A 25,028-nucleotide genomic window follows, 5' to 3' on the forward strand; every position below is an offset into this window, starting at 1 on the left:
TATCTCAGCTGGGATCTGTAGGTTTAGGCCACGCATTTCTATTCAGATCTCCTGTGCAGCAGAAACCACAAGAAGAACGGGAGAACACTGCACCTCGGAGTTAATTTTCATTTACACCAGTATAATTTTCTCCATCCCTCTGACGCATTTGATAAACTGGGCATGTTTCGAAATTGGAAATGTTGGCAAAAATACAAATTTCCTGATGGGAAGAATACTACTCATGGATAATAAACAAAATCAATTCTTATTTGCATACTCAATCAGATTTTGGTTTGCATATAAAAGCATAAGATGGTAGAATTTTCACACGGTAGATGGATCCTGCTCATTTATTCATGCATATATGCATCCACTAATCCTTACACATGCCAAAATCAGTCAGAAATACTCTCTTTGCTAAGCATTCATAGCACAAAAACACTGTCCCTGCTGCTGTTCTCAACCTTCTCTTTTCGTATAGCGTATGACAGCACTCTCTCACGGCTTTCTCCCAAGACTCCCTAACAGCCCCTGCTCTCTATTAGTCTTCTTTTCACTAGGCAAAGTGGTAGCTTGAATTTTTGAATCATAATTTAAAAGGGATGCTGTCAACTGTATATGAAGAACAAAAAACACTGGTCCAGATTTTCAAAGGCACTTCGGCATGGACTTGACAATTTCGCTTGTAACTGTCACTGCAAAATTGAATGTATTTTTCCCTGGTAATACTGACATGTCCCGGACTACAGCTAAAATTTGCAGATTTGGACTAAGCCTACCTATTTTTCACACGCACCTACCAGGAAACAGAATTCAAAATATTTATATGGTCTGGTACTATCAAAATATGCAATATTAATATTGTCTCATACACCGTAAGCCTGGTGATAAATGATACCCTGTAAGCTACGCTCCGAGGTGCTGAATGCCTGCAACATCTGTGGGACCTGAAGGCAATCAGCACTCTGAGCCATCAGATAACAGGTTTGACGGTCTTGTAGCCAGTCTGACAGTCTGGGATATCTAATTTGCATTTAGAAGAGCGTCATATTCAAATGTATATAATTTTGTGCATTAAATTAGAAATTCAACTGGAACCCTGCGCGTTAAACCCTAACTGGTTGCAAACTAAAAAATGTTTTCATGTAATTAAAGAAAAAGATCACACAAATTAGCATCAAAACGAAATGGCAATCTGCTGCAGCAGCCTTTGCCCTTACTAAGTCAAGCACAGGGTACCAAAAAAGCAGAGCTGCCCAGGGTATCTGAAATAACCTTGTGTACACAGAAATAGTATTTCACTCTCCCAAGTGAATGAAACACAAAAATCAGTCAGCATGAAGATGAAAGCTCATATAGGATATCTGTAGCAATGTCAGCTCTGATCAATTGAAACATTGTCAGCAGCAGGTTAAGGAGGTATTTATTTAACAAGGGGACAGAATCTAATTGACTTTCCAGGAGAGGAGAGCAAGCAGGCAGGCGAGCGGGCGCCCACTCGTTCCGCTCGTTGAATCCTACACAGCCGTTTTTCAAGGGGGGCAGGAGCACAACCCTGTGCTCCCCAAGCACGTATTTTGCCCTCTGCAGACACCAAGGACATCCTCGTGTCCCTGTGCAGGGTGTCCCCTGCAAAGAGCAGAGCTGCTGGTGGGCCAGGGAGGGGACAGGGCAGCCGTGCTGTTGTGCTTCTGCAGAATGCCTCCCAGCGTCCTGCCCGTGTGCTGCAGCACAGCCTGCTCCCAGACACAGCACCCAAACCCTCCTCTCTCTCCCCGCCTCTGAAACATTTAAACTATCCACATAAATCACCAGAAAATAAGGGTTTGACCCAGTTACACATCTCAGGGCTCCTCGCATTCATTTCCTGATGCTAAATGTAATGGAAATCACAGCTTTCCTAAAAAACAGGCAGCAGAGAGTGGAAGGGAATTGCTGTTCCTACCTGCTTGGTTAGTTGTCACAGTGACTGACACAGCCTGGTCCTGGTTGGGGTTTTGCCTGGACACTCCATTCACTGCCCAAACTTCAAAAGTGTAGTTGGTGTGTGCCAGGAGATCAGTGATGGAGACTTTGGTGGTTTTCAGGCCGTTCTGCTGAGGGCTGAAGTGCACCCCACTGCCACAGGAGCGGCAGCGGCTGAGCTCGCCAGCCCCGCACCTCTTGCACACCACATTGTAGGAGACGTCCTCCCGGCCACCCTTGTTCTGGGGGGGGCTCCACTCCAGGTTCACTGAGGTCTCGTTGACATTGGAAATCAGGTTCTGGGGAGCAGATGGAGGGCCTAAAAAGACAAAGTACGTGTGTTTTTAGCTAATTTAAAAAAAAAATGCTTACATAGTAACATCAGAATTAAGAGTTGCAGACCCTGTGCAACTCCCATTTAAGTCAAGGGCAGCAGAGACCAAACAGAATTTTACTTCTCTCTGTTCTTAATGAAGGCAGAAAAATTAACTGGTAAGTCAAACTCTGATCTCTTCATCTGATGAACTAACAGTATTTTCCAGCTCTAAATGAGCCTGAAAGCTCAGTATTGCAATTAAACAGGAGTGGGACTTTTTCCCTTTCACTATTTATACTTGTTATGAAAAATGTTAAATTTACATCTTCTACACTAATTTTTTCCATGATCTCCTGAGCAAAGCATCAAATGCACAAACTCCTGCTTCACTTGAGATTTTCAAGGTCCCCCATTACCTACAGGCAGACTCTCATTGAAATTATTATAGAAATATCTCCTGGTATCTTTTTCTGAAAAATATAAGTGCAATATTTTCCAGACAAGTTGATGGCAAATCACATTCAGTGAACACTGAAGCCCATCAAGCAGGGACCTGAACATGACAGCTCAGGATGCAGGATGGAGATTTGAGTAGAAAGCCAGACACAGAACTAAGGCTTTGAAAGATGGGCAATAAGGTTTACAGCAGGGAAGTGCTGGAGAAAGTGAAAGAATTGGAGAGGAGAATATGGTGAGCATCTGAAGGAAGAGCTGATAAAAGAAAACTGTTCAGACACAAGAGCCCAGACAGAAAGCTTGGCAATAAGGCTGAATCTGAGACACAAGGTCAGCTTTTCCACCACAGGGACAGGAGACTTCAAGACTCATAAACACGCTGCCAGAGAGCTCCCAGCTGGTTCCAGCACAGGGACTATGGGATTAGGGCACAGAGCCGAAGGCAGGCTGGGCAGGACCTCCCTGGGCAGAGGAGGACAGAGCCCAGAGGCAGCAGCCCCTCCTGCACCTGCAGCACCTCTCCAGAGGTGCCGTGGCCGGCCCTGCCCGAGCAGACAAGCTGCCGTCAGCACTGCCCTGCCTCATGCCAACCAACGCACAGGCACAAATACTATTTGTGTACTTCAATCCCCACAGGCCCCAAACCCACAGGCAAACTGAAAATGCAGAAGAGCTAATCCTGAGACTCTTAATCTAATTTCAATACAGTTGAGACACACCTCTTGTACCCTTAAATTTCAGAAGGATGATTCAGAGTGAACCCATGAAAGACATGGGTATTTTACCCATCCCAAAAAGCTTCACTGACCAACACAAGGGAGCCTGCTCTGGGGCAGAGCACACAGGTACTCTGACTACACACACACGATGCTTTGGGACAGGGCTGCAGGTAAGCACTGCATCGAACAGAAATGAAACAGAGTGAGAATGAAGGTTGCAAAATACAACGATCCAAACCAGAACACAGTAAAAACAGCTGTGTTTAATAACTGCTGATAGTCAGAGCTTAACATACAAATATTATTAACAGAAAAACACTGGAAATAATTTTGTGGAAAGTCACAAGTTCAAGACATGAGAAAGCTCATGAAAGCTTCTTAGATTTTATCAAAATACATTTGATGGTTGCAATTCAAAAGAAGTTTAACCAGATCTCCTGGAAGAAAAGGAAGGTAAGGAGAAAGTTCTGGCATATTTGTCAAATGTTATGGAACTATGAAACTGGCAAAAAAGAATCAGCCAGCACCAACAGTTTAATTAAGTGTATAAATAAGTAAGTCATAACTTCTCATATGCCAAAGGTACAAAAACAGTCATCGTGGTAAGACAGGAACCAAATACACTGAAAATGTGAAATTCTACTGAAATTACAAAGTGACTCATCAAGTCTAACATCAAAGAAGTTAAGCTGTTAAGGGATGACTATGGGGAAGATTAATTGTGGCTCCCTCCTAATTCATCAAGTTCATCTCAAAGGAAGCCTGAGGCCTGAGCAGGCTGCATAGGACAAGGTTTTGAGGGCTGCATCACCTCCTCGGGTCTGTGCTTGAAGCCACCAGGATGTAACACATGCTCAACAGGAGACAAGACTTTTATTTTAGGAGAGGTAGGTAGGTTAAGAAGAGGGTCCTAAAAGACACAGAGGTCAAATGGGTCTTCAGTACCTAAATGAAAGGTCTGTTGTAGAAGCAGCTAAGCTGTCTGTGCTCACTTCAGAAATACAAGATTATATATTAATTTTGAAAGGAGGGAAATCCTCCCTTCTTGCCAAACCTTTGAAACAGTCTGTGAGTTAATCGGGGTTGACAGGTAGAATTACTGCAAGAAGAGAGAGCTGAGTCCAACCCCTGAGCCAGGGAGCCCTCCTGCCTGCTGCACCACCAGGCTGCCATTCATGGCTTTTATTTATTCACTGGCAGCATTTAGGACTCCTAAGGACAAAACCCTTTTACTCAAAGATCAGTTACCAAACACAGTAAGAGATGTTTCCTGATCCAAAAAATAGACGAGAAACAAAAAGGAAAGAAACTGGTTTTAATCACTATTCATCACATGGAAATGGAGGCAGAGAGAGATGTGGTGAGACAAAGGCACACAAGACATGCTTTGCACATCTGGGCAGCGGTCAAAACTGTCCCACGTCCCAGCCCAATGCCTCTATCCCATAACCAGCTCCCCTTCCCCCAAAAGCTGGCTTTGCCAGCTCCCCTGGGTATGAGAAAGTGGTCTCTGCTTAGCCTGCAAATACACGAGCCTGCTTTTCAAAAATACTCTCAGAGTGCAATGAGGTGGAAGACTCTACTGAAATTGTGAACTCAAGCGGCAGCGCAGAAACTGCTGAGAAGGAACTGAACCAAACTCCCTCTATCCCCAGACCTCACACCTGTGCTCTCTCTTCAGGGCAGGCAGGTGCACAAGGTGGCAACACCTGTCCCTCCACACTGTCAAGGGAACAGGAGAATCAACAAAAGCCTCTGGGGGGAAACAGCAGCCTCAGCAGGCTGCGAGCCCAGGTGCACATTGTTCAGTGAAGGTCTCTCCTGGCCAGAGCAGCAGCCAGAGCCAGTGGGAGCTGAGGCTGTGTGTCCTCCCAGAAACTGGTCAGGGCCTGGCAGCAGCAAGCCCTGAAGAGAAACTGCTCCTGTGAGAAACGTCAAGAGCCTTATAGCGAGAAAAAGCAAAAGGCATTTTGAACAGAGCATTCACTTGCTGCAGTCACACACATGAGAGCATAGATTCAGAGCACAGCCAGGAGAACTGAGATAAGGTGGTGCCAGTGCAAACAGCTCCTTGCCCCAAGCAGCACCAGCTCTGCCAGGGCTGAGAATATCCCCATTTCAGGGGGGTATTCCTGAAGCAAAGACCTCCATGGGAGGAGGGTTCATACTGCCACAGCTGCGGTCTGAAAGATGTGCCTCTTAGCTCAGATACAGCAGCCAGTCTGGGGTTAAACTCAGACCTAGTCTGATGTCCATTAAGATATTTTCCAAGGCTCTAGGTCCAGTTTCACATGGGAAAATGTGCCAGAATGAATCAAGCTCCTCAGAAGCAAAAAGTCAGTAATTAGTATGTGGGACAGGGCACTGCAGTGTCTAAACAGAGATGCGACGAAGCGGAAAACCAGGGAAGCAGATGCTTGCAGGTCACAGAGATGAGTGCACCACCTCCAGCATGAAAAGGAAGATGCGGGGGAGTCTCCAAATGGTGGGCTGACATTACAGTGAGGGGAAAAACAATTTCTTTTCTTCCTGGAGCACAGTCATCAATGGAGCTGTTGGCACAGGGAGTGGGGAACAGCTTCAGATTGATGGGCCTGGTTTCAGATGTTGAAACACAGGGTGTATCTGCTCCTTCAATGGTGATCAGGATTTGCTTTGTTTCTGACAACAGAGCCGCTGCCGATAGATGAGACAAACCCTTTCAGGGCTGTGGCAGGCTGCAAGGGCCAGGATGGTTCCTGGATGAGCCCAGCTAGCAGGATCCCACAGGAACAGCCAGACCATCGCCCTCACACAAGCCCTGTGTCCTCTGGCAGAAAAATCTAGCTACGGGGCAGATGAGAGAGGAGACAGGGACCTGTGCCTCTGAATCACCACCACCATCTGTAATTTTGTTACAACTCCCATGATCTACAGCATTTTTCATAAATCTCCTGCCAATGGAAGCATGCTATTGCATGGGCTATTTGGCACTCTGGAAGCATGGAGCTAATACTGCCACACTGCCCAGAATAGCTTAAAAATGTGACAGTTCCTACAAGAAACTGAATTTAAATCTAAAAATTTTAATTCTGAAAACCAACTAATTTCAAAATTAATTTTATGATGTAAAGAAGGCAGGTGCTGTTGTTTTCCCTGCACAGGACAACAGAATCTCAGGGATGGATCTGCAGGGCCACTCAGTCTTCTCCTGTTAGGGACTGCAAAGGGGACACAGCTTGATCATGGGGCTTGAAAGCTGGATCCCTCTCCATCCCCTTTAACCAGCACCCTGAACGGACACAGGGGGCTCCTCTGTGGGAACACAGGGAACGGAAGTTTTTAATTTTATTCCTTCCTGGGGCTCCATAAATCCTGCTTCACAATAAACCCATCAAAATCAAGTGAGCCATGAAGCAAATGGGAAGGCCCTGGGTGGAGCAGTTCATTGTGTGTGTCAGGGCTGAGGGAAACACTGAAGAGTCTGTTTAGCAACAAATAATCTTCATCAAGCTAATCTTGCTATCTTCCTCAACCCTCCTATTAGATTTCCTTAAATGTATTGGGCAATGGAGATTGTTTGGCTTTCTCTTGCTGCAATAGCCATTACAGCTATCTCTCCTTCACCCACAGATAGAGAGATCTGTCTGTCTTAAGTACAATGTTGTACCCTATGTCAAACAAACATTCACAGAAAGAAGAGTTTTTAAGGGATTAATAGCATAAGCACTACTTCTACTAAAAGGATTGATGTATTTTAGCGCTCCTTTCTACAACTTCAGGCAGTATTTTAACTTTTCATCCGTCAACATTTCTCCCCCTCCCTTCCTACACTCAAGTCTCTCTCCAGTCAGAAGCCTCCCACACGCGCCTGAACAACTGACAAGGACCTGGTGAAAACCACGACGAGGGCACATACCAACACCTGACTGTCTCCTTCCTTCCTTCCAGACCACAGGAGATCCCTGTGTGCTCCATTATCTGTGTGCCAGGTCTCTGTGGGCACACTCAAGGAGCCTCGATGATGCATCCCAGGGATGAAGCCTGGTCCAAGCACTGCAGTGACTCACACACAGCTTCCACAGTGAGACCCAGTAATGCACTTGCTCTCCACAACTGAAAGAGCACCTGTGGGGTGCAGATGGCAAGGCGACACAGCTGGGAAGCAAACCAGGCTGCAGACTAACACTGAGCATAATGACACCTCAGTAAACTATGTATTTGCAAGGAGTACAATATTTTCCATTTAAATCAGCTGCCCTAAAGACTAAGGGGTACCAGAGGTAGTTGAGTCAAACATCAGCAGGTTGGTTGACTGTTGCTTGGATGCCATCCAGCTGAGAACGTTATCCCAAAGCCCCTTTCTTCCTGTCCCCAAAGGACAGCAGCACAAATGTAGGAGGTTCAGCCTCATGAATCTGGCTAAACCATTCTGCAAAGGAGAAAGAATGTCTACCCCAATGCAATGAATGATTTCAAAGAAAGATAGCACAAAGGGGATTAGCTGCAACTGAGTGAATATTCCTGCTGCCCTGAGGGATCAGCGTGCCCAGCCCTTCACACACACCACAGGGAAAGCACAGACCCAAGGACGGGGTCTAACTAGGGCATGCCAGGACTGCAAGTGCAGCACCACCACAAAGGCACAAGTGGGGAGGAGAGAGCCTCTCTCCTGACAAAGGCCATACACCACAAACCCATACAAAGCCATGGCAGAGGACATACTGTAGCTGGGCTCCTGAAGCTGGAGGAGGCTCCACGGAGACAGGCAGGTGGGCACAGTTGATTGGGTATGCAGGGAGACTCCAACCAAGTCGGTCTTCCCTTCCTCTCTACAGCTGCAAACCCGACCGATACACACAACCAAAAAATATCCCTGAAAACTAACCCTGGGATTTGAAGGCAGACTTTTAAGTGCACTGCGCTGGGGAACTGTATTTAAATGGTTATGACAGAGGTTTTAATATCCCTGGTTTTACATCTTCCTTTTTTATTACTGATCTGCCCAGCAAGGTGTTTCTCTAAAAGTCTCTGTGGGTGTATGCGGTAAATTCAATTACAGTTTTCTACAAGGAAACCAGACAGACTTGTTTGACATAAAGAATACTGTCTTCACTAAACCAGTTAATTTAGTTCAGCAACAGTGTATGGTTAGGAGGCGTGGATTAAAGCACAGAGAACGGAGATGAGAAAGAAATGATTCCCAGCAAAACAGCTCCCAAGAGACCTTGTCGTCCCATAAAATGACAAGAAATAAGAAGGACCTTATAGCTTGGTTTTCTGCTGCCTCATGTTGACAGGACTCCAGAATCCCTCTTCTAGACAACTAGCAGCTCCAGACTTTGGGCAAACAACTTTTGTTCACCAAAGGTAGATGCAAGTAAAGAAATTCCTTTTTCCTTTTCTCAGAGGTCCCATGGCCACAGGACTGAAGATAAAGGTGTGGGCTTTGGTTTGGCCAATTTTATCGGACACAAGTAGACTTTATATACTGTTTTCTTATGTTGAAAAACAAAAACATCACAAAACAAACCAAAAAGCACATTTCTGTCACAGCCTGTCAGAGGGCTCCTTTAGGCGCTCTCTTTTTCATGCCAGCTTAATCTTCAACCACCAACAGTGGTAGTGAATTATTCTGGCAGCAACATTACCCATTAAGGACTGAACTGATATTATCAGTATTAGGACTGTAACCACATATGTTTACTACTAGCCAATGGTATAGTTAAGATTTATTACCTTGAAAGATCTGGCTGTGGGAGGAGATCTATTAAAAACGCAAACTGAAACCCACACTCTCCATGGAAGTGCTAATGGACATATTTCAAATATATACCCTCAAGAAGGCAAGCCTTTGTTAGGAGCATCCTGTCAGTCACCAGATTGGTGCATTTAAAATGTACATCCTTTAAAAGAAAGATGCTTTCAAAAGATATGTATGTGACTATTTAACAAGCAGGATGAAACTTCTGAGCCCTGGAAGGAGAAAATGATTAAAAAAATAATTTACTCCGTCTGCGTGGGCACGTGTGTAAAAGCACATTTCTCCAGCAGGTAACGGATGTCTCTGCAGCCAGGGCAGTGGATAATTATTTTCAAGTGGGTTGTCACACTGCATTCAGCCTGCATTCGCCTGACAGTGTGAAATCGGAAGGAAGCTTCATTGGCAATTCCCACCAGACATCAGAAAACCTCAAGCATGTAGAAAAGACTTTAATCTTCTTTAACCGTTCCCGCACTCTCCTTGAAGAAAATATCACCTCTTTTTTGAGGCAGAAAAAGCAGACCTTAGCTTGATAAGGATTAAAAATTACTTTAACAAACATAAAAAAATCAAAATATTGTATTAAAAATAATACAATAACCTGCTGCAGTTCAAAGCTTTCTAACTTCAGCTAAAACTGTGAAAACCCTACAAAAATACTGTTAAATGCAGCTGTGTGCCAGCTATGGGTGTTTGCTAGTGAAAGTCAATCAGGCAGACCAGCAGGCCTCAATGGGCTTTGGACCAGGACTGACAAAAGGATCCTCTTTATGAGCCTGCTCCAGAGACGCTGACCCTCTTCATCTGCCCTGATTTCAAAGGGAACTCATGGTATTCAGAAATCTTGAGCTAATTTGCTACATAATAAACAAGATTCATACAACAGGGAAGGTTGCTATGACTCACCGTCATTTAAAAGGAGCCTAGGATGAACTGGCCTGTTTTGAATCGGCAGCTTGGCCTTGGCTGCACTACAGAGGAGCAGCAAAGTCTTTGATAAGTTAAAGGAGCAGCAGGCACCTGGGAGCAAGCATCCGACTGTCTAACAGCAAGAAAACCTGACTAGAAATGCACTATCAGAAGCAGTGAAAAGTTTAGCACATCTGCTATACAAGATCTGAGAGCCAGCTTTTGTGTGTAACACAGCGAGAATAAAGAGACCAAATAAAGAGGTGTACAAAAGAAAAGATCCATACAGTGAACGTTTCCAAAGATATTTGGAGCATATCTGCAGAGAGCAATGAAATGCCAATGGAAGTACATCAGGTGCCTTTGAAGGGTCCGGCTCAGGCACAGAAGCACAGCACTAGGGCTCTGCTAAGGCTGTGGGTTGTGTTGCCAGCCTCACCCATAGGGTCACACTGCTGCCCTCTCAGCAAGGCCTCACCACGCTGGTACTGTACGGATGGCCTTTAACAACTCTAATCTGTGCTCTTTAACTTGATCATGATCCTAGAATCATCTCCCTGGGGGCAGGGCTGAGCATGAAATAGAGAGTTTACTATTTTCAGAGAGGATGCAAAGAAAGTAATTATTAAATAATCAGTGTCTTTAAACTCCTTAAGTTCACTGACTAAAACGTGTGGCAAAGCTGTGCCAGGCACAGTGTTCAAGAGGAAGCACTTTGGCCTCCTCTTTCCATCTCACAAGGCTTCATTAAGCCTGTATAGCAGTGGAGCGGTCAATGATATTTCAGCATGTGAGCTGATGCCCTTAAGATATGCCTTTGTTGTTGATCTCTAACCATCTGAAAGAAAAGTTATAACACAGAGTAAATACCTGGGCTGCGTAAGTTTAAGCTTGCAAATAAAGCCCACACTTTCCCGTGACAGCTCTGTATGTTGCTGCCACTAATTGCTTCTTTCAGCAGTTGTGGACAGGTCCCCCGTTGTTGTGGGCTAATTTACACAAGCACTGGCAGCTCGGACAACCCTCAATTCTTGTCTGCCTGGCTATTCCTGACCATTTATCATTACAGATTGTGTGTTTTACAACTGGCAAGACCAAAGCCAACAGGCCGCAAAATGCAGCAGCCACTTAAAATACCAGTCATCTGCTCCATTTCCACCCCCTCTCCTCTCTGGGCATAGTTAGCTTTACAACTGGGTTATAATAAGGCAAATGATTTGGTAAACAATTTTTCATTTATTTACTTGGGCAAGATTCCTTTGACTTCAGCAGGCATTCTGCCAAGCTAGGGATCCTGGACCAGTGCCAGTGATGAAATGCCCATTTCACTGGAATGTATGATTTCCTATTTACTTGCCAAAAGTACCCTGGTTACCAGCTTCACAATAGGCTTTGTTCCTTTCACCCGGAGAACAATCCAATTAATAGCTCCTCCCCTAAAGAGGCTAAAGAAGTTAAGCAAAGAGGTCCAGTTACCACTGGCAGAGGTGTGGGAAAACTGATGCTGGCAGGTACCACTCCTTTGGGCTCCAGGCTTCTCTTCCAAGAGCTGCCATATAAGAACATTTTGCATCGTCACATATGCTAAGACATGTTATCACATCTACTCTAATGCACTGTGCTGCAGACAATACCACCTGTGTTCACTCACTCTTTCAAGATAAAAAGAATTCCACTGCAGAAACCAGAAAGTTATCTGACAGTCTGACAGGAAAGAAATCCAACCAGAAAAATAAGTTGTTCTGTAATTGGCCTGACTGCTGAATTTCTTATTCTGTTTGCCCTCTAATTTACTTCAACAACTCTACAGAACTGGGTCCTGACTAACCAAATCAAAGCCCCCACTTAATTGAGTAAATGTCTCTGTTAATTTAAGGCTATGGCCAGAAAATCAGAAGACAGCTAATAAACAGTTGCAGTATTTAAAGGAGTGATGATTTTAAGTCTACTGATTATAAACACAAACTGTCAAATTTCTCCTGTCTCTTCTCTTCAAGCCATAACCACTCCCCTTCTTATTCAATTCCTTCAGCCCATCACCACACACAAGGGGAGACAGCTTTCTCCTTTGAGATTCCCATCACTCACAATCCCTTTCTCTCGGTCTGGCAGCAATGCAGCGATGGATGGTCTATTTTCCCAGCCTACATGGAGAAGAAAAATCATTCTCTCCTTACAGCCTACCCACTGTTCCCTCTGCTCTTGCAACTGCTGTACTACGGCTTAAAAAGCATTCTGATGTACTATTTACATAATGAACAATCTCACAGGATATTTTAAAAACAAAATAATTTACTGAAGATATGGACATATATAAAGATGTGGAAGAGTTATTATGTCATAAATTTAAATTCTGAAGATCAGAGGCTCTATTGGCATATACTTCATATTATAGAGAACAGGCTCCAACAGCAGAGGACTGCAGTAGTGCCAGCACAAGGGTGGAAGTGTGGCAAAGCCAGTGCAAAGCCACCTAGAATGCAGCAGCCAGCATGACTGTGTGGTGTATCCTACTTTCTTTTCTCCTAACAGCCACAACAGTGATAATCCACGTCCAACGGGAAACTTAGAAAAGGAACAAGTTGAAGGAAAAAGAGCACATTGGTTTATTTATATTGTTTATAGTCTAAGCAATCATTATAAACGTGCTCAAATAATCAGATCCTATGTAATTATTCATCTGCAGCCACAGTTATTAGGTAGGTAAAGTCACTCGTTTTTGAAAATGCAGGTCAAATGTTTATCTCTGAGATATGTTAAATGTAACACAGGATTGCATTAAGGGTGTATATTAGACTGCGACATTTACAAAATTGAAGTGTTTAGACCTTTCAGACCTTTTTTAAAGCCTTGACCTTGGAAACAAATAAGGACAGTGTTATTTTAATGTGCATTCAAATTTTAACAACACAGTCACACAGCTCTAGTGGAATTCACATTGAGTTTCCACTGTAGATTGCTCATCATTTCATTATGGTTCATTATGCTGATAACTGTCAGAAAGCATTAGAAGCAGGAGCCTTGAGTAATAGCACTGAAATGGTAATTTAAAAACAATATACTTTCTGGAGGAAATACTGCAGTGCACTAAATTCAATTAGAAGAGGGGAATGTAAAGACAAGTAAGTGATGTTTGCCGTTTGAAGTGAGGCTATGCAGTTTCTTGATAACCTAGACCGGAAAAGGTCCTTTCAAAGCAGGCACTCTTCTCTTGCATCTCACTATATCTGCTCTTATTATCTTCAAGCTTCTCCGGTATAAGTTGTCTTAAATGCAACCGTTTTTGAAATATTTCAGGCCATGACAAAATATCAATCAATCCACCAGTCCCTGTTTGGGTGACACAACTGACTAAATTATTCAGGGTCATTTACTGAGGCAGATTTCAAGCTGGACAGTCCATGATGATAATCTCTCTTTTGTAAAGGGCTCCCAATTAAAAATCATTAATAATTTGAATCGAATAGACAATATTAACAATACAAACCCGTCCCTTTCTCGCTCATAATGCGAGCACTGTTTGTTAAGAGTTAGAGAATCCAACTCATTAATGGTGGGGACACAGTAGCAACACCCATTAATTTGGGTGGGAACTGCACCTGCCTGCACCAGGCTGCAATTCACAGGATATCTCCTTACAGAGAAGGGAATTCAGGGACAAGGGCCACGATTAAGAGTGATTTGTTTTCCTGCCTCATGGATTCGTGTGTGGGTAAGGCAATTTATTCTCCATTACATCGCTAACCTTATGAAAGACCCTTCCTCTCCGCAAGTACTGCAATATAATGAAGGTCTGTAGAGTTGCCTCGACATCACTTTTGCGACGCTTCCAAAAGGGAAAGGCGCCCGTGTTTTCCACCGTTTGTGCTCAGGTGTATTACAAGTCAATCATCCCATCTCCATGGCCAAGCACACAGCTGACAAGCCCACTGTGCTTCAGAGTTCCAAGTCTGAATTCCCAGGTTTGGCCAAAGCGGTGGATCCAGGGTAGCTGTGCCCCCAGTGGTGACAGACGCATTGATGAATATCCCCAGGAGGCAAGTCTGAGGGGAAAGCTGCACCAGTAAACTCCTGTATGTCAGGGTGCCTCTGCCTGGCCTTCAACACAGCCCACTTCACTGTCTCTACACCCACACTCTGCCACATTCTCCTCTTACTGGCACAAACTTTAGGCCAGACATAACTACTCACTCTAGCATAGCTGAAATAGAGCAGAATACTAAAACCAGAGTCTGAGTTACTTGTTTAGGAGCCTGATGCCTGGCTTAGCTAAGGTTAGACACAGTTTTTACAGCTCAACAAGGGATGGCATTGTCAGAGAGTGGTGTTATGGAAGAGTAAAACTCTGGAGCACCTCTCCTGGCCAGCACATCAGGAAGTACCTACTGCTTTTGTAACTTACCATGGAACTTGCAAGAAAGAAAAAGGAAGGGGAATTCTCTAATTCCCTTTCATCCACTAGCACAATCAGGCTAATGGAAAAAGTCCTAACAATCTTCCTCCCTCAGGCTAGAAGACGAGGTAAGTGACAAGGCCAGACAGTTTACTACTAAAGGAAATCAATAGCCAAGGGTCAAAGCTTTACAAAAACACATCTTAAGAAGGCTGAAGTTCTTCATCTCAAAAAGTGTTTAGAAATAATAAAGAAAGGATCAATCCGCAGTCCATTCCAGGTGTTCTTTCCAAATTATCCAATGTTACTTTTATTCACCTGGTCTAATAGTTCTCCAAGTGAACAGAAACCTGATTTTACAAGCCAGTGGAGCAGAGTCTATCTTTTTGCTAGAAGAATGGATCTCAGATACTGTGTTTTATTTCTTCATTAGTGTGCCGTCACACTGAGCGATTACTAAATGCAGGCCTGAATGAGAATACCAGAGTTAAAGAGAGCATAATGAACAAAGAAGGTGCCTGATTATTATGGCTGTCAGCACAAGGGAATTGGGTTTGTCACCTGGTTTAACCAACTGGTAAGAACTGATTACAGTCTGAATCCACCTGAAAGCACCTTTGATGTTTATGCTCCCTTCTGTCTACACATCTTGTCAGGAAAGTCAGACAAACAGGGACCTTCTTCTGAAGGGTCTTCCTTCAGCAGAGGTCCTCTGAATGCTGTCACTTGCCTCAGGTACATGGGCTGAAGGCCACTCAGAGGGGGAGCATGGCAAAGGAAGAGCCCTCAGAGCCCCCCACACAGCCCTGCGGGCAGGGCTGCATTTCGTGCCTGAGCAGGCACCACCCTTCAAGCACAGCTAAGGCAGGGCTCAAAGAGGGGCTGCCAGCGGGCACAGCAGGACTGGGGAAGCATAGTTGCCCCACAGGCCAGCTCAGGAACAGCTCCTGCATCATCTTTCACCCTGGATCACAGAAAAAGAAGCCCTTTAGCTACAGGAAAATTCAAAGCTGTGAAGCAGGACCTCCAGAGACAGGCCTGTTTTCCAAGAGCAGGTGTCCATAGGATTGTGGTGTTGGCTTGCCTCTGCATGCAGGGTCCTCCTAGGCTGTTGCAGAGATGAAGACTGAGGCCAGCACCACAGCCTTTGCCCTTTTCTCCTTCCCCCTTTGTATTGTCAGGGTAAAAGAATAAGATCAGGAACTTCAGCTTTGACTGATCTCCCAAGACAGTAATGGGGAGGAGTGCCTCCAGCAGCCCCAAGACTTGACAAAAAATGGTTAAGCTTGCAGGGGTACATTTTGCAATACCAGCAAACATACATATCATTTGCTTACAATTTCCCCATCTGGAAATGTTTTGCTCTCTCCTCATACTTCACTAACTGCACATGCCTATTTAAATTCAACCAGTTGATTACTAATTTGATTTCAATTTGGTCAAGATATCACTCACAAGGACCAGGGCTTTGAAAAACTTTTGTTGGTATAATGTTATTTAGGGTGTATATTCCAAACAATAGTTTTGCTGTTGCAGAAAGACATTTTTCCTATAAAACTGGTCACATTTTAGATCTCCTAGTGTAAATTATATTATAGAAAACATGTTCCTGCCCACTTAGGCAAGGTTTCACAATACAGTTAGACTCCATTCCCAGTCAATACTTGGCAAGGGATATGTGCACCACTATGCTTCCTACTAAGCAAAAGCAGCTGCTCTTGGCTATGCCCCAGCCTCCTCAACCACCACCCAGCAAAACTCACTGCTGAAAAGAAGGAAATCACTGGAGAACAGCTGGAATCAAGGGGGTGTGAGGAAGGGATGAGTGCTAACTTAGTTATGGACATACACTGTTTCTGCCTTGTAAGGGAGAAATTAAGGTCTAAATGAATGTGAGTCATCTCTCACAAAATTAATTTGCAATATATTAAAATGTTACAAAAGAAATCTCTCGGCCTTCCCTCACTCAGACACACACACACTCTCTCTACACAAATATACGGCTGAAAAATCTGGAAACATTTCCAAGAGCTTTCAGGGAAAGCCACACATGGATATCCCTGGTAAAATACAGCCCTCTCACTTATTGTTTCAAACTGCTCTGCTACTAAGAAAGTGAAAACTGAAGAACTAGATGATCACAATTTAACACCAGGACATGCCTGGAATCCCAGGTCTTCGACTGTATGAGCCATTAACCAACACATAGGACAAGGAGTTTTTCCAGTAACCCTGTAACTGTGCTCAATGCACCTCTCCTTCTCCCTGTTGAAGGCATTTTGGTGGAATTAAAGCAAATTCCATTTGCTGTACATGATGTACTTACCTACACAGGATAAAATAAACCATGCTTTGGGTGGTTGTTTCATTGAAGTTTAAGATTTATTACTACCCCTTTTGGATGAACACTTAAGTTCCAAAGGGTCACCAGCTGTATTTCAAGCAAATTAGAAATATAATGAGATTATAAATATTACCTGTTTACCCGAGGTCATACAATTACAAGGAAAGCTTCCAAAATTTCTACAAATATCCATATCTAAAGAGAAGAAAGGTGATGTGATCTACTGGCCAGGTGTTCAGACTGGAAGTGGGGCCTATATTTTACTTCTACCTGTATTACTGAGGTGTGCAAGTCCCTCTTTTGTAACTGTGTCTCCTGATTTATTTATACTGCAAGCTCACAAGGGTCAGCACAACCATGCCGCCATTAGGAACTGAGGGCTGAAAACACTTTCACTCAGAAGTGTGAGACAAAATGCAAACTGCATCTGAAAAGGGCCATAAAAGCTACTAAATGCTCTTATGTCAGAAGCAGAATGCTTTTTAGAGACACAGAGAAAAAATGGGTTATAAAAGGGGCAAGAGATTGTCCAAAGACCAACTTACGAGTGCAGGGCATGGAGGCAGCATCATTTTCCGCTCGGAAAAAGCCCCGATCGCAGGTGCAGGAGGTAGAGCCTTCCCAGATGGAGTAGCTGTGAGGCGGGCATTTGGCACAGGCAACATCTGTCGAGAGAGCCTTGTAGTATCCGATTTTGCAAGCTAGATGGAGGAACAGGAAGGGAGAGTGTTACTGGCCCGGGCTGTGATCATAAATTGCTAGCTTACTCATTCAAAATCAAGGCAGGAGACATTTCAAAGAGATCTAATGATGTCCTCTTAGCCCAGGTGAAGAATTAACAATCATCACGCTCTTAATGAGTAATCCTATGTCAGGGGATACTGATTTCTAATTCCAACAAGAGCCATTTTAAAAGCTGGCTTAGAGATGGCAAAAAAAAAATTATACTCTTCTGTTGACACTGCCAGAAAATCAGCTGCTTCTTTGTGCTTACTGTGGAGTTGCATGTGGATTAACCCATGTCCACCTGCACCCACACACACACACAGAGCATGACAAAAGGGGTGCAACTGCTTTATTCTATGACCACTTAAGGAATGGCAGCTGACAGTCAGACACTGCCAATTTTTAAGAGGGAGTGGGACAGGAACCCAACATGCCCGGAAATGGCAAGGCAGAATTCATTTGGCTCTTTCTCCCCAGGGGAGGAGATCAGCAATGCTCTCTCCTCCTCGAAGCCGGGGCACAGCAGTGACTGCACCACTGCCACCAGGGCCCACGTGCAGCTGGCAAGCTTTCAGTGACATCAGCTTCATAAATGCAGGGCTTACACAAATGGCTACTTTTACATCACTTGGAAAAAACTCATTAGCATCATTAATAACACATTTTCATGGTGGCTAACAGGTATGTCATCCTAGAAATTTCTCCCTTGGCTAGAGAAAAAAGCCCACCATCACCACTGGCTTTTAGCACTGCAGAGAGGAGAGAAAATTCCCAGGCATGCAAACCAGTAAAAAGGAAAGGTTGTTCCCAATATTTACTGTGTGACTCACTCCCACGTCTTGTCATTTATCACCTACACTACCTTTAGGGTTCCCCTGCTACATACAGGCTCCTGTTGGGAGGGCACAAGCCCCCGCACAGCCAGGGCTTGCTCTTGCTGTTTCAACCTTCCCTTAGTCCCCCCCTCACTCTTTCCCTGCTTCTATTACAAAGCCCTCCAGCAGGAAATGCAGAGGGATATTAGTAACACATTTATAAAAGAGCAAGTTACTTCATTCTTATTAGCCAAAGCCATTTATGAAATGTCCTTAACAAGTCCTGACTTTACGATGTGCTGCGTGCCATCTGTGAGAGCGCTGGGACATCAGCCTGGTGTCACTCATTGGGGCTGCCACGGGAGCAGAGGACTTTGTGAAAACACATTGCTCAAGTGACTGAGATTTACACTTCCAGAGTTCACATGCATTGTGTTATTAGATAAGGTTCGACTTGCAAGGTCTGTTTTGGCCATGCTTCAAACAGCCTTGGGGTTGTTCAATTAAAATCAGCAACCATAGCTCTTGGCAGGGAGAATCGTGGGGGTCAAACCCAGCCTCCCCACGTCACAGACAATTTTAGTCCCTGAATACAAATACAAACCCACCACATCTGGCCCATCAGCTGGGCACTTGCTGGACACAAAAGCAACTCCCAGAAAACAGCTTATTTTGCCTGGGATGGGAATTGCCCAGCAAAACAAGGAAACAAGGAAAATAAGTCTTCAATTTTTTTTTTTTTTTTTTGTATGATTTGCACTATCTGGTAAGCAAGTTGCTATATCACTACATGTCCTGAGTTTAACAACAGCAGCAGTCAAGTGCCAGATGCTGGTCTTAGATATTACTCCTGGTTTTCACTGTCACAGGTCAGATGAGAAATGTGCCTAAGTCTGTATATGACCAGGACAGACACCCACAGGAAGAATCTTGCTACCATATATAAAGAAAAGGTATTAAAAAACAGAATACAAGAGGAAAGCAAGCTGACTGCTTTTATCCACAAAATTCTTTCTATTATTCAAGGCTTTAAAAACTAAATATGTAAACTCTAATATTACTCTTAATATGAACATCACAATCCACAGAAATCATTAAGCAAAGAGCCATCTTTAGCATATTCATGGTATTAAAATACTTATATATTCAACAATTTTCAGCTCAAGGCTGAAAATCCTGTTTGGACTATAACATGCTTCTAGAAAGACAAGAATATGCCACAGGTAAAGATTTTTGTGAGCATTCCTCTCTGTCTTTTCATACTCTCTGGTTTAAAAGGGAATAGATGTATTCCATGGGTACTGCAAGGTCAACACTCTGTAACTCAAGGATTTTTTTCCCCCCTCGTTTCATGCACTGTATTTTGTTTTCTACTATATTAAGTCAAGATCATTAATATTTCAAGACCTGAAGAAAGCTCTCCAAACACAGTGGCTGCTCCTAAAGCACACACAGCCATTTTGCTTCAAAAAATCAACTACTCCTGAAGACAGTTTTCTTCATTTTAGTGTGCTCGGAGATTCACCACATTTTATAACAGACATAAAAGGGCATTAGAGAACGTGCTGCATTAAACCAGGAGGTCTTTGCCCCCAAGAGCTCCATGGTACTGCCACTTAAAAACTCGAACCTAATCCTGTAAAAGCTGTTCTTAGCATGAAGTGCTGCTGACACACCTATTACAAGTACGGATGGGCTTTTTTTGGAAGGTTAATGATTTAGTAGGCAAACAAGAAGCCTGTACAGAACTCATTCCCTGGAAGTCTTTATTGCTTGCTCATGACAAATCTTCACGCGGCTGCTTTTCTAGGAAGGATTTGCTGGGTGAGACCCACTATGAATGGGGTTCTTACACAGTTTTCGAAAGATGCCTTTGTAAAAAGATTAGTTCACATGTGCAATGCAAACTTTTGAGTTCAATTTCTTAGCTTTGCCTTAATTAGTTCTTTCTGTTAGGTTTCTTTTTTTTTTTAAAGGAGAAAAACCTTTTCTCACATTCAGATCACCCACAAGAGTAACACGGTTACAATCGACTGCACCACATCCAAGGGAAATTCTCAGACAAAAATATTTTCAGTTCACAGTTTTTCCTCAGAACAAATCACATTAATCTAAATGGACATCAGCTTGAAATAATTATACTGATGTCTTTGAGTTATAATATTAAAATCTATTTGGTTTCTCTTTCTACTAAAGCAAGACAAGAGCTGGCAAACATTGTTGGTCATTATTACATGCCTTTTTCTTTCTTTTTTCCCAATTTACCAGAGTGATACATGTCAAAACTGCAAAAATTGCTCTGAAGAATTATGGAACTTCAGTCAAATCTAGATGTAAATTTTCTCAAGCTGTTTTTCAAACTCTATTTTCACATTAAAACCTGATTTGCAGACGTAAAGATTCCTCAAAAAAACAGAGAAAATACATGTGTGAGCTGCAAAGTCTGCTTGCTTGGTCTCTCCAAATGCTGAATTTTCAACTAGAAAATTTCATACAGCAATTATAGAATTTAAAAACTGATCTCATAGTGGACGGGGCTCTAATCACATTCTTTTTAGACACAGCTACAACAAAATATATGTATTAAATTGGTTTTAACTATTTTTAAATAAGCTATGTTGTTGGGGTTTTTAATTTGGGGGTGGGGGAAATATTTAAGAAAATCAGTCTTTCAAATTTAGAGTTGTTTGCAAAAATGCCCCAGGTAACTTGCTCTTAAATTGTTCCTTTATCCTTGTGGAAATGGCAGTGATTCTTTCCATCAGACTTTGGAAAAGGCTTGACATATCTAATATTCCTTAAAAAAAAATAAAAATCATGTGATGTTTTGCAAAGGATTGGATAAAGAAATCATCCCAACCTCTTTGCTGACAAGTTCCTAAACCATTAAAAACGCAGTGCATATCTTAAAAATATCTCAGAGAGCTCCAGGCAGAGGCTCTGGAAGTGCCTGGAGGCTGCACAGGACTGAGGCAGGGATGGGAGGTACCCCTGAGCCCGGCTGAGATCTGAGCAGTGATGGGATGGGGAAGGCCCAGGAGGGCCAGCCATGAGCTGAAAACTGCTGGGCAGGAACTCTGGTGGCAGCCCTGGACACCAGGGACCAAGGCCGGGAGAAATCCTGCTTGAAGCTTCAGCCTCTGCTGAAGAGGAGGATTTGCGACCAACAAAATACTGATTTCTGATTAGGACCTAATAAAGTGAATAGGGAGAAAAACAAGCACAGACACATGGTTTTGCTCAAGTAAATCTAGTTAAGTCAATGAACTGATATTAGAAGCAAATCCGACAGAGATGTTCTGAAGTGCGTACTTACAAAAGCCCAGTGGGATGCAGTCCCACACAGGCCAGCAGCACTGGCTGCAGAGCCATGTGCCAAAGGCTGAGCTCTCCACACAAGCACAAGGGCCCCCAGCCAGGACAGGACCACAACTAAACCATGCACCCTAAAACCACCACTAAAACCACTGCACCCTCCTGCCCAAAATGAACCCTCTGTACCACCAAAAACATTTATTATCACAGGCAAGTGAGCCGTGCTGCTAAAACCTGCGTGTGGAGTCAGCTGAATTGTCAGTAGCTATGCATTCCAGTTTCCATTTTTTGAAGCAGAAAAATATGTTAGCTACATACTCAAGGAAACTTCAGAATTCCTTGAGAAGCAATTTTGAATCAAATCTCCCTCCGCACACAACAGAAGTGGGGAAAACCTACTTTTAAGTCCACGATTGTAGCCAACTTTTAAAGAAAGACTCCAAAATAGTGCTCTTGGTGAAATGAAGGACAAGGCAAATAATTTAATAAGAGCTATTTCAATGGCACATTTATACATTTCAGTGAGAAATTTGTGTTTAAAGACTTGAAAAAATACTTTGATAGCATATTTGATGTCTTTCATCACTGGTTACTTTTTCCACAGCTCTTCTCTCTGGAAATATTTTAAGCCCATGTTTTAACTGCACCCTTAGGAACAAAAAGTTACTTTTACTTTTCCCCTTGAATGTTGTTCTTAGTGTTTAAGAGGATGGATTTTCTCTCTCGCATTTTAACAAAACCACATCTGCCACATAAGAAGGCAGCATCTTCTCAGCTTTCTTTTATTGTTATTACCATTTCTGAACAGATTTTTGTGTGTTAATTATAGAACTGAATTGTTTGGATAGTCTCTTTTGATGAGCTTTCTGCCCTGCACCATGAACCCCTCCGTTATTGTACAGCTGTTTTACTTTCAAATGCTCATCAGAGTTTTCTAATTGTCAAGCTGTCCCAGCAACTAGTTCTTTTGACCTAAAAGTCAAAGAAAGGGAGTCACCCTTGTCTCCCCGACATGAATACCACAGCAGTCCCAGTGGCCCCCCCAATACCTACGAGACAATGCCTTTCCAGATCATTGCCACTACAAGCATAATTGGGTTTGGGGTGAAATGAGAAGATTTAAAATAGGATGAATTAATGAGTTTCTTGTAAAATTAAGTCGTTCTCCTGGTCCAATCTAATTACTCACTGTAATGCCCCTGAGGGTGATAAATAAAGAACCTTAGAAGCCAAGCAGGAGGGAATAAAAAAAGCTTTCTCTTGAGCATTTCTTAAAAGTCAAGTTGTAGAATGTGATGTGATGTACCAAATGCTCTTTCCAAATAACGTCAGATTCCTTTGATGTTCACATTGTAAGATCTTTGCCTCCTGTTAATAATGACTGTACTATTGCTACACATAAAAAGCAGCTCCCCATCTTTAACTCGTATCTCTGATGAGAAAACCAGTATTTCTACACACTAAGCATGTATTTTTGATGCATGAGTGACACAAGGAAACACAAACACAATCCCACTGGAGAAAAGAGTCTAGACTGCTTGACTGCAGAGCACTTTTACTCCATGATTGGGTACAAACTCAGGAAGTTCAAAACAGAAATAAAGGGACCTTAGAACATAAATGTAGTATGATTTGAAATCCAAACTCTGAGTATTCAAGCCACTGGACCTGTACAGGCAGGTACCCTGGCAGGTTAAGCACTCAGACCTCCTTTGTGAAGCTGCAGCATAAACCAAGTGGAGGAGCTTTTCACACATCCAATCTGAACAACCATTAAAAAAAACATTAAAAATATTTTTAATTTTTTCACCAGTGTAACTGACTTGGCTACAGGTCTGCAGCTAGCACTGTGCTTTGCTGGTTTTAAGGCTGGGGACTGATCCTGTGATGCCAGTCACATTAGAACTCACCTTTGGCAATCCAAGAGTACCTTGCCTGATGTGCACCTATGGAGAGATGATGATCACCTCATTGAGAGGCAGCCAGATTTTTATTTGGAGAGACTAGAAATTCAATTGCCTACTTCGGTTTAAGGAGTTAAAAGAAGTGAGCAGCTAGAGCAGTTTCTGGTGTGGAAACAAATCACCATCACCATCCAAAGTGAATTGAATCCTCAGGAGGGAAAGGGATGCAGAACTCACTGCTAACTGCAAGGTGCCCATTGCCACAGCCTGTCACAGACAGCAGGAAATGGCAGTGCACTGACATCCGCTAAATCCTTCTGCACCATCAGGCACATCAGGTCTACTTCACTGAAGTTCCTCTGTACTCAGTCCTCTCCTGTAACCCTTCACTTTCACAGACTGCTGGACCTGGAGGGCCAGACAGCCAACCCTAGCAGTGAAAACCAAGACAAAAAGACATACAATACCTCTGCCATGTCCTTGGTCACTAGGTCACCTCCCCCACTGAGCACTGGGACCATGTTTTCCTCAGCCTTCCTTTTGGTGCCTGCAGGAGCAGGTGTCCTTCATATCCCACACCAGACAAACTCCAGCCAAGCTTTGGCTTTCCTAACACTTCACCTGCATCCTCAGGCAATGGCTGGATTGTAGAGTCCTCCTGACTGCTTCTCTTGCGTGTCTGAGCTGTGCCAAGGGCTCCCTGCCCATCCACCTCGGCCTTCTGCAACACCCCCTTTACCTTCTGTAGCTGCTGTGCATGTGCTTACAGCAGATTGTCCTTTAAAACCCACCAGCCCATGTGGGCTTCTTCACTGCTCTCCTGATAAAATTCCCAAACAAGCCAAAATCTTCTGACCTGAATTCCAGAGCTTTAATTTTTTTTTTTTTTTTTTTTTTTTTTTTTTTTTTTTTTTTGTAAATATACATGAAATCCAGGGAAACAAACCATGAAAAATGAAGTCTCCAGCTCAGCAAAGGGCACAAGCACAACAGGACAGGACATCTGATCCGGCAATCTGTTTGAGAGAGAGCTACAGGCACTAACAAAACTCCCAGGTGTATGATACAAGAACCAGAATGGCCTATTAATCCCAGCCAAGGTGGTCCTGTTTGCCTGGGTATCATTTTCTTTGCACAGCCTTCAGAGGTAATTGCCAGATGTTTTTGCCATGCACTTGGGCACTGCACACTGCGGGCACAGACCTACAGCACCACTGGCATGGCCACGCTGCCAAATCCTCTCGGCAAGGACAGAGTTTGCGGGTTTGGAGTGCCACGCCTAAGCAGCAGTTTTACACAGAAAAATGCTTTACTTGTTTTCTACAGAAATATTTCAAACCAACTTGTACCTCATGCAAAAAAAATATAATTATGCTGATAACGCAATCATTTCAAAAGTTGAAACCTGCTTTATCAGCCACCTTCTTCTAAAGAAACTAAA

At 43.4% G+C, this 25,028-nt stretch overlaps 1 protein-coding gene across 5 annotated transcripts in view; it reads right to left on the reverse strand.

Moving 5' to 3' along the window:
* EPHA4 (EPH receptor A4) overlaps window positions 1-25,028 on the reverse strand; it is a 239,238-nt gene that overhangs the window by 45,616 nt on the left and 168,594 nt on the right. For 4 of the 5 annotated variants that reach the window (XR_014226696.1, XR_014226697.1, XR_014226699.1 and 1 more), the window contains exons 4-5: window positions 17,373-17,528; window positions 1,928-2,266 (exon numbers count right to left, since the gene is read on the reverse strand). Coding sequence is in view for 1 of the 5 variants with exons in the window: in XM_082288034.1 (XP_082144160.1) it covers window positions 1,928-2,266; window positions 17,373-17,528 (495 nt within the window). In the remaining 4 variants the exon portion in view is untranslated. The remainder of the gene's footprint in view (window positions 1-1,927; window positions 2,267-17,372; window positions 17,529-25,028) is intronic. The other variant, XR_014226698.1, reaches the window with a different exon arrangement.

This window comes from Coloeus monedula, assembly GCF_965178545.1.
Source record: "Coloeus monedula genome assembly, chromosome: 10".
NCBI lineage: Eukaryota > Metazoa > Chordata > Aves > Passeriformes > Corvidae > Coloeus > Coloeus monedula.